The sequence below is a fragment of the Nannospalax galili genome, unplaced genomic scaffold (genome assembly GCF_000622305.1).
Source record: "Nannospalax galili isolate Female #2095 unplaced genomic scaffold, S.galili_v1.0 scaffold596, whole genome shotgun sequence".
NCBI lineage: Eukaryota > Metazoa > Chordata > Mammalia > Rodentia > Spalacidae > Nannospalax > Nannospalax galili.
Genome location: NW_008340140.1, coordinates 4626912 through 4643402, shown reverse-complemented (window position 1 = coordinate 4643402; position 16491 = coordinate 4626912). Strand labels below are relative to the sequence as shown.

The 16491-nt window shown below is 46.5% G+C and overlaps 1 protein-coding gene and 1 pseudogene across 2 annotated transcripts in view; one reads left to right on the top strand and one right to left on the bottom strand.

Moving 5' to 3' along the window:
- The window catches only part of Atp9a (ATPase phospholipid transporting 9A (putative)), a 155832-nt gene that overhangs the window by 34875 nt on the left and 104466 nt on the right, over positions 1-16491 (bottom strand). For both annotated transcript variants that reach the window (XM_008835144.3, XM_008835147.3), the window contains exons 14-15: positions 14120-14332; positions 112-273 (exon numbers count right to left, since the gene is read on the bottom strand). In XM_008835144.3, coding sequence (XP_008833366.1) covers positions 112-273; positions 14120-14332 — 375 coding nt within the window. The remainder of the gene's footprint in view (positions 1-111; positions 274-14119; positions 14333-16491) is intronic.
- LOC103735778 lies at positions 5374-12472 on the top strand (annotated as a pseudogene).

Genomic DNA, 16491 nt, shown 5'->3' with positions numbered 1-16491 from the left:
TTGTTAGTCTGGGTGACAGAAACACAGTAATGAGGGTTAACAAGACGTAAGGGTGCCTTGCAGTAGGTGAGGGGTGGGAGAAGGCGCTGCGAGTGGGAGGACCAGACTCACCCTCACGATGATGCCCATCCGCTTGCTCTCGTAGGTGAAGGGGAAGATCTGAAGGATGGTGAAGTTCAGGATCTGGCCACCAGGGGTCCTCAGCTGCACGGAAGACTGGTCTCGACCCACCAGGGTCAAGCCGACGCTTTCCGTCCACTGGACCAGTGCCACCTTGAGGTAACACAGGTTGAAGGGTCAGACACACAGCATATAAGGAGAGGAGGCAAAGGCAGGGGGCCACTCTAGGATTGTGAGGTGCCACACTCATGGTGGGCCCCTCAGAAGGGACTCATCTGGTCTGGTGGGACCCCAAGGCAGGTTGCACACCAAAAGTGTAGTGGCAACACTGCCTTGTGCCCAGTGACCACAGAGCCACCTCTGGCACACTTTGCACTAAGTCCACCAGCCACAGGGCAAGAAGGGGCAGGACACTGTGGGTTCTTCAGCCCTGGGCCCCCCTCAGCCAGGACACTGTGGGCTCTTCAGCCCTGGGCTCCCCTCAGCCAGGACACTGTGGGCTCTTCAGCCCTGGGCTCCCCTCAGCCTGCCACACTCTCCACTGAAAAGGCTCTAGTTCTTGATGAGTGATTCTGCCACACACGCCCCCCCCACACTGCTGGGGGTGCAGCAATGTGTGGGGCATCTGTGACTACTATATCCAGGAAGGAGCTGTCACTGACACTCTGCAGGGATAGTTCAGGTGTACTGCTGTGGAACATGCTCCCCAATGTAGCACCCTCCAGCCCCACATGAGACAGAGCTGAAGAGATGACCCCATCCACCAGCCAGGAAACCCAGACTCAGAAGTTTGTGGAGCTGCCCACAGGTCATGGTGCTGAGGAGCAGGAGGGGACAAGCCAGGTGGCAAACTGGGTATGCCTAAGGCAAAGGTCCAGGGTCCAGGAGGAACATTTGGGTCCCTTCCCAGCCTCAGGCAGGCCTGCTCCATTTCAGGTGGCTGTGTGCAAACTATGAAATGAGTGGAATGGCTCATGGAGGTGAGGGAAGAGGGCTAGGTGGAGACTACAGGGAAGCCACATCCCACCTACAAGGGCAGCCACCATCCTGATGTCCTATAGGAAGATGGCCTAAGGTGCCCTGAGCATCCAGTACCTCAAAAAAGGAAGAAAGGAAGGAAAGAAAAAAAATCAGGATTTGTACTTGAGATTAGTTAACTTTTAAATGTGAGCAGCCAGTGTGCACATCATAAAAACATCCATAAAGAGGGGCTGGTATGCACATCTTTTCAAAAAAAATATTTTATTTGTTATTTTTATTTTATGTGTATGAGTGTGTTGCCTGCATATATGTAAGTACACCTGTGTGATGCAGTGCCCTCAGACATCAGAAGAGGGCACTGGATCTCCTGGGACTGGAATTAAGAACGGTGGATAGCTGCCATGTGGGAACTGAGAACTGAACCCAGTTCCTCTGTAAGAGCAACCAGTGCTCTTAACCACTGAGCCATCTCTCCAGCCCCTGGCATGCACATCTTAAAAATATTCATAAAGAGGGGCTAGCAAGATGGTTCAGCAAATAAAGGCTCTTGCCGCTAAACCTGGTGACCTGAGTTCAATCTCTAGGACCCACATGGTAGAAAAAGAGAACTGACTCCCACAAGTCCTCTGACCTCCACACATGCATGGTGGCACACATGTGCGCATGCATACACACGAGAATAAATAAATGTAATTAAATTCTTTTTAAGTCCATGAAGAAATACAAGGTATCTACAGAGGCATGGCTTGGGGTCTCCAGGAGGAAAAGAAAATAGAGAAGAGAGAAAAGAAAAGGAAAGAAAAAGGGAGGTGGGATTGGGGGCAGGCTGGCCGAGTCCCTCATGCCATCACACTGTAGGGGACCCTGGTGGCAATGTCCAGAAGGACTGGGTGGCAGGGGCAGGTAACCAGCTCCATCCAAGGGACAAAGACAATGAGACTCTGCAGGGCCAGCTGAGGTGCTCCAAACCGGCAGCTGTGACAGCCTGAGTCTCTGAGGCCCAGCAGACTGTAAGAGACCAAAGGAGAGTGCCAATCCCAGGTCAGCAGGAGCCTCTTCCTGAATCACATGAGCCAGCATCAAGGTACGGACATATGACATGCCCTGGGTGGACACCACTGGGATCCACTGTCACCATTAGAGCACTGGTGGGATGAGGCTGGAGAGATGGCTCAGTGGTTAAGAGCACTGGCTGCTCTTGCAGAGGACCTGGGTTCAATTCCCAGCACCCACATGGCTGCTAACCGGCCATAACTCCAGCTCCAGGGGAGCTGATGCCCTCTTCTGGCCTCTGTGGGCATTGCATGACATGGGTATACTTAGGTACATGCAGGCAAAACACTCACACAATAAATATATTGTTAAAAAGAACATTTATGGGAGGTGTGGAAAGTCTCAGAGAGCTCCAGATCTGCTCTCTGGAACTGGGGAAGGCATCATTTCCTGCGGCAATCGAGACTCTGATGGTGGGATTACAAGTAAGGAGCTGATGTTGGGCAGCTTTTTGCAGATGACCCACAAGAAGGAGTTTTGGGGACTGTGGCTCGAGGGACTGAGCATAGTAAGGGGCTGACACAGGTGGCTCTGGAGATGGAGGAAGGAGCCAGCAAGAACAAGCAGCCTAGAAGAGGTAGACAAGGAAGAGGCTGCATCCCTGAGCTGACAAAAGCCCCAGCCTCACAACACCTTATCAGATCTCTGACTTGTATAACTGGAATCCTGTAAAAGCGTCATCTAAAACATTTCATGCTCAGTCAATTTGCTGGCAAACCAGAGGTAAACAATGCAGAAAGGCCTCCCAGGACTGGGCATACATGCACAGTTGGCAAAGCACTTGCCTAGCACATATGAAGCCTTGCGTTTGAGCCCCAGCACCACAGAAGCCAAGCATAGTGGGCATATCTATGATCCCAGCACTCAGGAGGTGGGGGCAGGAGGATGATATCTGGGTGTATGGGAGACCAGAGAGAGAGAGAGAGAGAGAGAGAGAGAGAGAGAGAGAGAGAGAGAAAGGAGGAGGAGGAGGTAGAGAGGAAGGAGGGCCAGAAAAGATTTCCACTTTAGTACAATGTATTTTTTTAATCCATAGACATGGGGGCATAAAAAAGACAAAGGAAAAAATGGGAGTTTCACCTCTTAAACAGCTTAATCTTCAGGGGGTAGAGAAGTCTTTGCAGAGGATTGACTTGGTGCCTGAGTGTATATGATTAAGAAACAGGGTACTGGGAAGTCCACTGGAAGTTAAATGGATCATAATATTCTAAGAGAAAATTTTATCCAGTGCAAAAACCCACTAAACCTCTGGCTTGGCCAGGCAGTAGACCATGAAGTACCCCTTATCTTGCTTATAACTGTGAGTGGCCAGGCACTGAACCCCAACAACTGCCCCACTAGACAAGATCAGACCACACAAGACTAGTTTAAGGGAAGGTAAAAGTTCAAATTACATGTTCCTAATGAGTGAGTATTGGTTTGTTACACTATAAAGACAGGAATGGGCTGGGCATGGTGACGCACGCCTTTAGTCCCAGCACTTGGGAGGCAGAGGCAGGTGGATCTTTGTGAGTTCAAGGCCAGCCTGGTCTACATAGTAAGTTCCAGGCCAGCTGAGGCTACAGGGAGACCCTGTCTCAAAAAGACAAAAATAAATAAATAAATAAATAATAAATAAATAAATAAATAAATAATATAAATACAGGGATGGGAGTGAGAAGAAGCCTCAGTCAAGTCATCATGTATTTCCAACAGTGTCCTTCCCCAGGTCAGTTTTCCAAGGAGCATGGACTGCCCACCGTGCTTTATAAAATTTCTTCCTGAGCCCCCACCTTTCCTCAGGATGACTGAGCTGACACAGGCTGTGGCCAACTTCTCCCAGTTGTTTTCCTTCCACCTGGGTGTCATCTTGGCTGACCTGCTAGTCTCTAAGGTAAATCATGCTAGATCTAAAGTCTGGGGTCTTGATCCCAGCTCTGCCCCCTCCAGGTCTCTGTAAAGGGGTCAACAGATGAGTTGGCTTTTCTTGACTTTGTAAGATCTTATCTTTACCATGTTAGCTGTGCTCAGGTCACTGACTTGGTTTCTGTTACTGAGCTGAATTGTGTTTACGTCAGCAAGCTGCTATTTTCATGACTCAACCCTGTTTTAAGCAATGCTCTGAGTCAACTGGGATTAAGTAGCTTTCAATGCTGACCAAGGATGACACATACATATTTTCATGTTTTTTTAAGATGGGTTCTCACATAGCCCAGGCTAGCTTCAAACAGACTATGTAGCCAAGGATGACCTTGAACTCTGGATCCTGCTGCTTCTACCTCCCGAGTGCTGGGGTTACAGGCTTGGGCCACCATACCTGGTTTGTGCAGTACTGGGGATCAGACCCAGGGTCCCATGAATGTTTAGGCAGGCACTCTACCCACAGAGCCACCTCTCCAACCCACATCTTCACTTTTCAAAGATCCAAGAGATGATTCTTTAACCTACCTGTTTATTTAGTATTAAGCTTAATGTTTCTGTGCTATAGACTAGCTGAATATACCAGAATTCATCAATAATGAAATCTAATTTGGGGGGCAGTGGCCTTTGGAAGTGAGGCAGTGGCCTTTGGAAGTGAGGTAGGCCCTTTGGGAGGGACTAAGTCATGAAAGGGGCTCATACCAAGGAGACCTCAGCGAGCTCCCCTTAGCTACATGAGACACAGTGAACAGACAATCTAGAAACAAACAGAAAGTAAGCCTAGCAGACACTAAGCCTTCCAGTGCATTGATCTGGGACCCTAGCCTCCACAGTGAGAAATAAGCTTCTTTTGCTAATAAGCCACCCAGACTGTGGCGTTTTGGTATAGACTAACACACTAATGTTCAATGTGGCCTGTTTTATCTGCTAACAATTTTCTTTTGAAATTTAAAACTCATATATCAGTAAAAGCCATATAAATAAAACACTTGCCATCTGTATCTATGTGTGTGTGTGTGTGTGTGTGTGTGTATACACACAAACCTATACAAACTACAAGGTGTGTATACATACAAAGTTTCATGAGGGGCTGAGGATGATGTCAGGGATCTTCTTTGACTGCCCTCTGCCTTAGTCTTTGAGGGAGGGCTTCTTCTTATTTTATGTGTATGAGTGCATTGCCTACATGTGTATAAGTGCACCCGTGTTGTGAGATGCCCTCGGAGGTCAAGGGAAGGTGTCAGATCCCCTGGAACTGGGAGTTATAGACAGTTGTTAGCCACTATGTGGGTTCTGGGAACAAATTGAGGGTATAGAATCATGGGGGCAGAGACCTCACTTTTCCATCTAAGTGCCCACCTGGAAGTCTCTGGCCAAGAGTCATCCACAAAAGGCCTTTTCATCATCCACGGGTTGGTGATAAACCACCATGGACAAGGTCTCTTTGTACCTGGGCTGTGTGCTTGGGAAATATGCCAGGTCACTCAGGAGCCTTCCGTTGGTAAGAACAGGAGACATGCTAATCAAGAGAGTGTGTGCTATGCAGGAACAGGAATCCGACATTTCATTCAAGGGCTCTTTGGTGACCTTCAATAAGACAAACTCCCGGGAGCACACAGAGGAGCCGGCAATCTGAAAGCAGTCTTTCACAGTTATAAATCTACCACAGGCATGAGGTTTCCTGTCCTTCCTTCAGGAAATGCATCCAGCCACATGCCAAATGGTAGCTGAGGGTCCCTCTGCTGACAGAGGCTGAGCAGGCAGCAGACAGGAGTAGGGCAGGCATTCAGAGGTAAACTGAGGCAGCCATCATCCAACAGCTGAGGCAGTTTATTCAACCTCTCAAGAAGAAATGAGCCTTACTCTTTCTACTCTTTCCACATCTGCCCTATTTGACAGAAGCTGATTGTCATAAGAAATTAAGTGGCTTTTAAAGTTTTGCTTCAAAAGAAATTCTCAAGACAGCATAGAATGAACCAATGAGCCTGTTACCTTTAAGAGTCTTGGTGGGGGCAAGGTGGACCCAGATTTCCTATACCTGACATTCAACCTCTATACCTTAACTGAAGCTTAAAACAGTCACTTAGAAACGACTGGGGTGAAGTCCATGGGACAGAACTTTCTCATCTATGATACATGGATAAGTTAATAGCAGATAGAGTTTATTTGCATTTCATGTTTGTATGTTTAGCGTATGTCAGTGTATGCACCAATATATGTGGGTACATGTGTGGGTACATCTGTGTGTGCATGAAGATGTGTGTGTGTACATGTCTATGAAGACCAGAGTATCAGCCATCTCTACAGTTCTTCTTTTGAGTTTACCTTCTAAATTTCCTACAATATCCATCAAACACTTTCTGGTCCTGCCTCTTCTGAATCCTACTCAAGATTCCCCCCAGCCCCTCAGTGGTTGATAACCACTTATGTGGGTTTTTTCCTGAAATTTCTGACCTCTTCTCTCTGGTCTCAGCCCGTGAGCTGAGCACACAGCCCTATGAAAACTTTCTAACACAACACTCCCAGCTCAGCTGTGACATGTCTGAGTGTCACTGTCTTAGGCTAGCAACTGAGGCTCGGGGAACAAGAGGCATTTAGGCTGTGAGAGGCTGTGGGAAGAAGAGCCATGGCAGGCCTGCGAGATCGCTGGCCAGTCTCCCTAGCAGCCATCAGATTTTCACTCAAAAACAAATTTAAGGGAAGACAGCTGAGGCCCTTCCCACAGATGTACAGAGTGTATGCAGCAGGCAATGCTCCAGGCAGAACTTACGACAGTCCTGAATGAACGGGGACCTCCCAAATGGGAGAGCGGCAGACACATAAATAATCAGGGCTGCGCCTATATGAGGAATGGCACAGCCATTAAACACCCCCTCTTATGGAAGGCTTTGGCAAAGGGGTGACTGGTGGGAGATGTGGCTCTGTCAGTCGATGGCTTGCCCAGCATGCCCTGGTTCCATTCCCAGAACCAGATTAATTAGGCATGGGGGTGCATGCCTGTAATCCTAGCACTTGGAAAGTGGAGGCATGGGGATCAAAAGTTCATGGTCATCCTCAGCTAATGTGGAGAGTTCAGTGCCAGCTTGGGCTACTTGAGATCCTGCAATTCTCAGCACCCACATGGCAGCTACCAACCATCTGTAATTTTAGTTAGAGGGGACTGGGGATCTGGTGCCCTCTTCTGACCTCTGTGGGCAATGCACAACTCGGGTGCACTTACCTACATGCTGGCAATGCACCCATATACATAAAATAAAAATAATGGAGGAGGAGGAGGAAGAGGAGGAGAAGTAAAAACAAGGCTGGAATGTAGCTCAGTGGTAGAGCACTGTATTCATGAGGCCCTAGGTTTAATCTCTACCACGGGGGGAAAAAAAATCATTCCTTTGGGCCAGCAAGATGGCTCAGTGGGTAAAAGGAGCTTGCCATGCAAACCTAGTGACCTGATTTCAGTCACCAAGACCTACATTGTGGAAAGAGAGGTGAAGAAATGTAATAAAAAATATTTAAAGATACAGGGAGACCCTGTCTCAAAAAGACCAAAAACAAATTTAAAGAAACAGGGTAAGACAGTTTACACCCAGTGCACAGAGATGGAGTGGTGAACAGTGATGTGAACTCAGGTGGAGTGAACCTCACCCAGAGTCCCTGGGACCAGAAGAGCTTTGGATTTCAGGTTTAGGGATTTGGCATATATATACATATATGTATTGAGACATCTTGGGAACAGGATTCATGTGTAAATCAACATTCACTCATCTTTCACACATGCCTTCTACATGTGGCCCAAAGATAACTTTATAGTGTTTAGGGCACCTTCATTTTGATGCTGAACCCTCCCATGAGGCCTGGTGTGAAATTCTCCACTGTGACCTCCATCAGTGCTCCTAAGGTTGTGGATCTTGAAGCATTTAAAGATTCAGAATTCAGGGGACTGAGGAGATGGCTCAGTGGGTAAGATTGCTTGTTGTGCAAACATGAGGACCTGAGTTCACATCCCCAAAACCCAGATAAAAAGCTGGGCATGGTCGAATGCACACGCACCTGGAGCCCCAGCACTGTGGCAGGCAGAAATGAGAGGCTCACTATGCCCTGCTGTCTACCACCCTAGCTCTGGGTTCAGTGAGAGAGCTTCTCTCAAAGGAGTAAGGTGGGGAGTGAGAGGGCCCTGTAATCCCAGCATTGTTGGGGCCGAGACAAGAGGATCATGGGGGCTTGGTGTCACAGCCTAGCACCAGGTGTGTGACCCTGTGTTCAGTGAGAGATCCTGCCTCAAAGAAATAAGGTGGAGAGTGACAGAGTAGGACACCTGACAGTCTCCTGGGAAATGCATGCACAGGTGCTGCACCCGTGCATGTGCACACACACATACACACACACACACACACATCATATGCACATATACCATCCTCACACGTAAACACATGTGTATATACCATACACACATATACCACCCTCATGCATACATGTACATACATGTGTATATTCACCACCCTCACTCATACATGTACACACACATATGTAACACACACATGGCACCTTCACATGTGCACATGTATACCACCCTCACATGGTGTTACCTAGAAGTATCCTCCGAATACTAAACCAGCAAACTATAGTCATAGCTCCTCCCCAAGCTTGGTCAAAAGGAGGGTCGGGGGAGTCAGTCACCCCTCCCGCCCAATGAGTCCACCTCAGCCGCACAAGGGGGAGGGGCTAAGGATATAGAAGCCAAGAAGGCCATGAGGCATGCCTCTCCACATTTTGTGCGGCTGTTGGGACCACACAGGATCTATGTTTGGGTGTGGACTTTCCAGCGCAGCCTTAAATGGGGGGCACCCACTCTTCTGTAAGTAACCCCCCCGAGCCCCTGCTCTGTTAGCAAGCCCAATAAGCTCATTAGGATTTTCCAAACTGAGATTTTGGAGAATTCATACTTCTTGTTGTCGTAAGGACAGTGGGAGGAGGGGGCCAGATGCCATGTGCACCTCCCAGTTGTAATTTTTAGCAACACTCATCCATGCAAACATGTGTATACACTATGAACACATACATCACCCTCGAATGTACATGTACATACACTCTCATCCATGTACACACATGCATATGCACACACACACACACACACACACACACACACATAGATTCAGATCACAGGTTACAAATGCTCAAGTGTATTTAAGTTGCATGCACAGAAAAAAAGGGAAAATACACAAATGTCACTTGAGATCTTCTCTGAGTCTGGGGATGAGGGATGGCTTTCCCTTGCTCTTTTAAACCTCTGCTGCAAAAGCTGAACGTGACCTCTTAGACTGGACTGATCCTTGCTGTGCCTTTCCACAGCCCCCTTCTGGATGAGTGCCTGATCCTTGCTAACTTGACTTCCAGACTGTCTGACCCTTGCAGAACTTGACCTCTAGACAGACTGATCCTTGCTGTGCTTTCCACAGCCCCTTCTGCAGTGAGGGAGGACCAGGACACTCCAGAGAATAGCAGATATTCACCCTCCACAGGTTGTCCCATCCTCTGGGGGAGATGTCTATGTTCTAGCTCCCTACCCAGCTATCTGTGGCCACATGCAAGTGGGCCAGTCCAAGGCCACTGTGGACTCCAGGAGCAACATACTCATTCTAAGGGAAGGATCCTAAGATCTGGGTAATGGAGATAGAGCACATGGAACTTTCACTCATACACATACATGTCCATACGTATACATATATCATATGTGCACTCATGTCCATGAATGTAAGTACACATATAGGAACTCATGCCCACATATAAACACCCATACATTAATCCTACAGGAATACAAAAGCATTACGACTTTCTAAAGATTCTTGATTTAACTCGTCTTCCCGCTTTTTAAAATTACATTTATGTCTGCACATATGTATGTGTGTGAGCACATGCATGCCATGGTGCTCATGTGGGGGTCAGAGGACAACTTGCAGGCATTGGTTCTCTCCTTCTATCATGTGGGTCCCAGGGATCAAACTCAGGTCATTAGGCTTGGCAGCCAGCGCCTTTACCTGCTGAGCCATCTTACCAGCCCAACCATCCTGCTTCGTAAAGATACGTACCACAATGAGTCTACACTGTATCTGGACTTGTTTGTATGTATGTGTAGATTAAGGAAAATCTGGAAAGATCCCTCCAGAACATAAACAAGAACAACTGATAGGTGGTAAGAATTGTAGGGTTTTGGTTTCAGTGTTATTGTGTAGTACTAGGGGTCAAATTCATACAACCTCATGCATGCAACTGAGCTATATCCCTAGCCACAGACTGCAGATTAACTTCAGGTTACTTGTATCAACTTTTGCAGTCTACAATGGCTATTTTTTCTGTAGTAAAGACATTGGGACTTGTGATTTTAAAACCTTAACAAAGAGCCAGGTGTGGTGGTACAGGCTTCTAATTCCAGCACCCAGGAAGCTGAAACAGGTTCAAGGTCAGCCTGGAACTACACAGTGAGACTCTCAATAAAGCAAGGTGGGGATGCAGTTCAGCAGAGGAGTGTTTGCCAGCATACATGAGACCCTGTGTCTGATCTCCAGCAACCTCCCCCAAAAGGGCTTTTCTTTGAGACAGGGTCTCATGTCATGTAGGCTGCCTTTGAACTTGTATGTAGTTGAGGATGATCTTGAACTTCTGATTTGCCTGCTCCCACCTCCTGAGGGCTGGGATTCCAGGTATGTACCACCACGTCCAGTTTATGCAGTGCTGAGCATGGAACCCAAAGCTTCATACATGCTCGGCAAGCACTCTACCACCTGAGCTACATCCTACTTCCAGCACATGTTTTGTTTTATTTTATTAATTAATAATTTATTATTTACTTATTTATTTATTTATTTATGAGACAGGGTCTCATGCGGTCTAGGCTGGGCACAACCTGTAGCTTGCTATGTAGTCAAGGATGCCCTTGAACTTCTGATCCTCTTGCCTCCACCTCCTAAGTAGTGAGATTAGAAGTGTGAGCCATGGAGCTGGAGAGGTGGCTCAGCAGTTAAGAGCACTGGTTGCTCTTGCAAAGGACCCAGGTTCAGTTCCCAGCACCCACATAGCGGCTAACAGCCATCCATAACTCCAGTTCCAGGGGATATGACGCCCTCTTCTGACCTCCACAGGCACTTCATGACACAGGTGCACTTACATACGTGCAGACAATACACTCATACACATAAAATAAAAGTAAATAAATAAGTAAATAAAAAATGTAAGAGGGCTGGGAGTGATGGTGCATGCCTTTAATTCCAGCACTCCAGAGGCAGAGGCAGTGGCAGATGGATCTCTGAGTATGAGGCCAGCCTGGTTTACACAGCCAGTTCCAGGTCAGCCAGATCCTGTCTCAAAACAACAACAACAACAACAAAAATAAGGTATAAGGGGGCCACTGAGATGGCTCAGCGGATAGAAGTACTTGCTACAAAGCCTGATGACCTGAGTTCAATGAGATGATGACCAAGAAGCCACCATGGAAGGAGAGAAGCAACTCCCGAAAATTGTCTTCTAACCTCCACATGTGTGCTGTGGCACACACGTGCCCACATTCACATATACACACACTAGTAACATTTTTAATTAGAAAAAGGGGTGAGCCTTTTGGCTCTCAGTGAGACACCATTGCGGTAGGGAAGAACAAGTACCTGACAAAAGGCAGTGAGAAGGGAGCCAAGAAGAAACTAGTTGATCCACTTTCTATGGATTGGTATGATGTGAAAGCTCCAGCTATGTTCAACATTAGAAATATCGGAAAAACACTAGTGACAAGGACTCAAGGAACCAAAATCGCATCTGATGGCCTCAAGGGTCGTGTGTTTGAAGTGAGCCTTGCTGATCTACAGAATGATGAAGCTGCATCTAGAAAGTTCAAGCTCATTACTGAGGATGTTCAGGGCAAAAACTGTCTAACTTCCATGGCATGGATCTTACCCGGGACAAAATGTGTTCCATGGTCAAAAAATGGCAGACGATGACTGAAGCTCATGTTGACATCTAGACAGTTGATGGTTACTTGCTTCGCTTGTTCTGTGTTGTTTTTACTAAAAAAACGAAACAACCAGACACAAAAGACCTCCTATGCACAGCACCAACAGGTAGGTCAGATCTGGAAGAAATTGATGGAGATCATGACCTGAGAGGTGCAGACAAAGGATTTGAAAGAAGTGGTTAATAAACTGATTCCAGACAGCATTGGAAAAGACATAGAAAAGACTTGCCAGTCTATTTATCCTCTGCATGAAGTCTTCATTAGTAAAGTAAAAATGCTGAAGAAGCCCAAGTTTGAATTGAATTGGGAAAACTCATGGAGCTTCGTGGTGAAGGTAGTCATTCTGGAAAAGCAGCTGGTGATGAGACAGGAGCCAAAGTTGAACGAGCTGATGGATATGAACCACCAGTCCAAGAATCTGTTTAAAATTCAGATTTTTAATAGTGACAAATAAAAAATCCTATTTGTAAAAAACAAAGAAAGAAAGAAAAGAAAAAGGGAAAAAGGGGGGGGGTGTATTTGTGTGTGTGTGTGTGTGTGTGTGTGTGTGTGTGGTGGCTCAGCAGGTAAAGGTGCTTTCTGCGAAGCCTGACAACCTGAGTTCAATCCCCAGAACCCACATAGAAAGAAAGAAGCAGCTATGGCAAGTTGACCTCTGACCTCCATCTGTGTACCCTGGCACATGCATGTATACACACACACACACACAAAGTAAATGTAATTTTAAAACATGCACACAAAGTAAATGTAATCTTAAAACTTTTTAAGTATAAGGTCACCCTGGCCTGTGGGAAGACTCCGGAGACATTAAAATAAGTCATCTCTTTTGTTGTTTTCTATAACAAATCAGTCTTTGAAAAATATGACAAATCTGCATCCAAGTGCAACCAATGGGTGAATGAGATGAAGCCTCTTCCCCTGTGGAGAGGAGAAACTCTGGAGCATGAAGCATCCCCAAAGAAGATTTACCCAACCGACAATCCTTCCACAGCCCTACAACCAACATATCAAGGTTCTGCAGAGAAAGGGCTGTGGGAGGGCTGGAAGATCTGCAGGGATGCATCTCCACAGCCAGCTGGAGCATGATGCCAAGGTGCCAGGCGGCTGGTCAGCATCTCAAAGTCCGATGCCATCACAGGCCCACAGGCTGCAGTCCCCCATCAGTAACTACCAAGAGCACAGTCCTCCCTCACACCCCAGACCCTGGGAGGCCCTGCTTCCATTCCCGATGAAAACAAGATGTGGTGAATTAGACATGATGAGCAGTGATGGTGCATGGTTAGATGCAGTGGGATGAGCAGAGACAAAGCAATGCCAGTGCCCCCCCCCCATTCACACAGGATCCCCAGCTCAGAAGTTGGGAACAGTGATTTTTTTTCATTCCTAAAAAGCCTGGCTAGGGGGCTGGAAAGATGGCTCAGCAGTTAGGAGAATTGGGTGCTCTTTCGGAGGACCCAGGTTCAGTTCCCAGCACCCACATGGTAGCTAACAGACATCTGAGTAACTCCAGTTCCAGAGGATCCGATGCCCTCTTCTGGCTTCCGTGGGCATTGCACACACAGGTGCACTTACATAAAGGCAAGCAAAACATTCATACACTTGAAATATAAATAAATAAATCCAAAAAAAAATTTTTTTAAGCCTGTCTTAGATGTCACTGGCCACAGATGGACAAATGCCTTTATGGCTTGAGTCGCCTCACAATACCACAAAAACTGGAAAGAGGACTCTCCCCCAGGTGACAAATTCCATGGCCTCCAAAAGAAGGCTGATAGGAGATATCCTGGTGTCCTCCTACCCATGAGCTCAGCAAGGCTCTCACTGTGCCACAGGGCCCTAACACTTTCAGGCCACCAACTCTGATCATATGAGACACTGCCTCAAAAAACAAAAACCATACAAAACAAAACAAAAAAATGATTCTATAATCAGAACCCAAGTTTTGTAGGCAAGCGGGAGGGACAGGGGAAATGCCCAGAATGTGGAGAGACAGTACCACAAAGCCCATGATGTCTGACCCTCACTGAATCCAGGGATCAAGGAGGTAACACAGCTGTGCCCAGTCCAGGTTACCTCATCTGGGCTGGACGCCTGGTACACACGACATGAGTCTTCATATTGCTTCTCAGCCTCAGCCTGATCCGTCACACCATTGGACTCGTACACGGGTGTCACATTGTGGCAGAGCGCGATGGCCTTTACGGCCTCATGTACACGGCTGCTCATGGTCCGCCGCACCTTGGTGGTAACCGTGGGACCCTTCTGAGCTGGTGGTTCCTGGGATTGCTATGGGAAAGAAAAAAAGGTAGAGGGGCTAAGCAGAGAGAAAGAGTCTGGGCACTGTCACAGTCAGCATGCATGACTGATGGTTTATCTGTGCTCGAGCCTCTGGGTTCATTCAATTCCTAGTACTAAAAGAAAAGATCAGAAAAGAGGGGCTGGAGAGATGGTTCAGCGGTTAAGAGCACTGGCTGCTCTTGCAGAGGACCCGGTTCAGTTCCCAGCACCCACATGGCAGCTCCCAACCATCTGTAATTCTTGTACCAGGGGATCCGATGCCCTCTTCTCACTTCTTATGGGCATTGCATGCACATGGTGCACTTACACACATGTGGGAAAACACTCAAAAACATAAGAAATAAAATAAATAAAAATTTAAAAAACAAACAATTCCTGAAGTAGAGTGGGGAGCTCTCAGCTAACATGAAGAAGAAATAAATTTTGTTCCTAAAAATCTTTTTTTAATTTTTAAATTTTGGGGGTTTTTGTTTTGTTTTTCTGTTTTTATTTCTTAGACTTTACTCAACACTTTTTTTTAATTTAATAACCACATGATTAGAAGAAGCATTTAATTGCAGCATTAACATATTCAATAATAACTTCCAGAGCAAAGATGCATCTCTTTCAAGATTTCAATGGTAATGTTTATCACCTCTACTAATTAATATGCTATAAATTTTTATGCTTCCTCCTCAAATATAATTCATTTTTTAAAATTTGTTGACTTTTTTTGTGTGTATGTCGTACAGAACATCCCAAACCATCTTACTCAACTATACACCCATTTCCCAGATGGCACCCTCCCATAGCCTCCCTCCCCCGACTAGAGCCCTTATACTCTGTTATCCCTGCTACTGTCCGCTGTGTTGTAGGCACCTACCTCAAGAGAGGTAGGACCATAGGAGAAGGGTATTAGTAAGGGAGAAAGGGGAAAAATGGGGGCGCCTCAATTGGGGAAACCATGATGGAGGGGTTAGACAATATGAGAGATAAATAATGCCTAGCAAGTTTTAAAAACCAGAGGGAACCATATTAGTCCAACAACCTACTGACAAATTATACATACCAGACCAAGAAATATATGTCTAGGCAAGGTTTATTGAGAACAATTGGTCTTTGCCCAAGATTTATCTACATGGTACACACTAATTAAAAGTTCCAGCCGGGTGTGGTGGTGCACGCCTTTAATCCCAGCACTTGGGAGGCAGAGGCAGGCGGATCTTTGTGAGTTCAAGGCAGCCTGGTCTACATAGTGAGTTCCAGGACATCTGGGGCTACAGGGAGACCCCGTCTCAAAAAGACAAAAAAAATAAAAAAATAAAAAAACAAAAAAAGTTCCAGACTGGTGGAACTAACCTTCTTAAATGTTTAACAGACATACTTTGAGGCCTATACTAATTTGGTCAGAGGGACATAAAGGACAGTTTTTGCTCCTTGCTGTCCTAGGTCAACTAGTTCCAGGGGACTATGAGCATCTCTCAAAATGTCCTGTAATTGTGGTGGGTCACCTGTCCTCTTGATCAAGGAGGCCAAGGAGATCCCATGAGATGGACTTGAACCAGTGTCCAGTCTACAAAGAGGAGGGTCAACACAGAGAAATCATTTTTTCCATACTTCCAAGCAAAGCCAGGCATGGTCAAGCAGGACCTTTGACTTATCTTCACATAGGCAGAACTGGTAAAAGAAAGGAGCCAGGGCTCCTCCCAAGCCCATGTGACTGCCTGAGGAACAGATCCTCAAACAGCCTTAAGTGTAAAAATAAATTGGTTTATCTGGGCCAACTGTATGACCTTAAACATCTGTGATGGTTTGAGTGAAAATGTCCCCCAAGTGTTTGGACATTTTGTCCCCAGATGATAGTACTGTTTTGGGAGGTTTTAGAAGGTATGGCTATTCTGGAGGAAGTACGTCACAGGGGGTGGGCTTACAGAGTTCTTAAGCCTTGCCAGATCACCAGTTGCTCTCTCTTGCTTCCTGTATCTGCTGGAAGATGTAGAGCTTAGCTTCCACTTCTCTTCTCCAGCCACTTCTCCCACCATGCCTCCCCGCCAAGATGGACTGTAATTCCCCTGGAACCCTAAGCTCAAATAAATTCTACCTTCTATAAATTGCTTCGGTCAGTGTTTCTATCACAGCAACAGAAAAGTGACTAACACAACACCCAA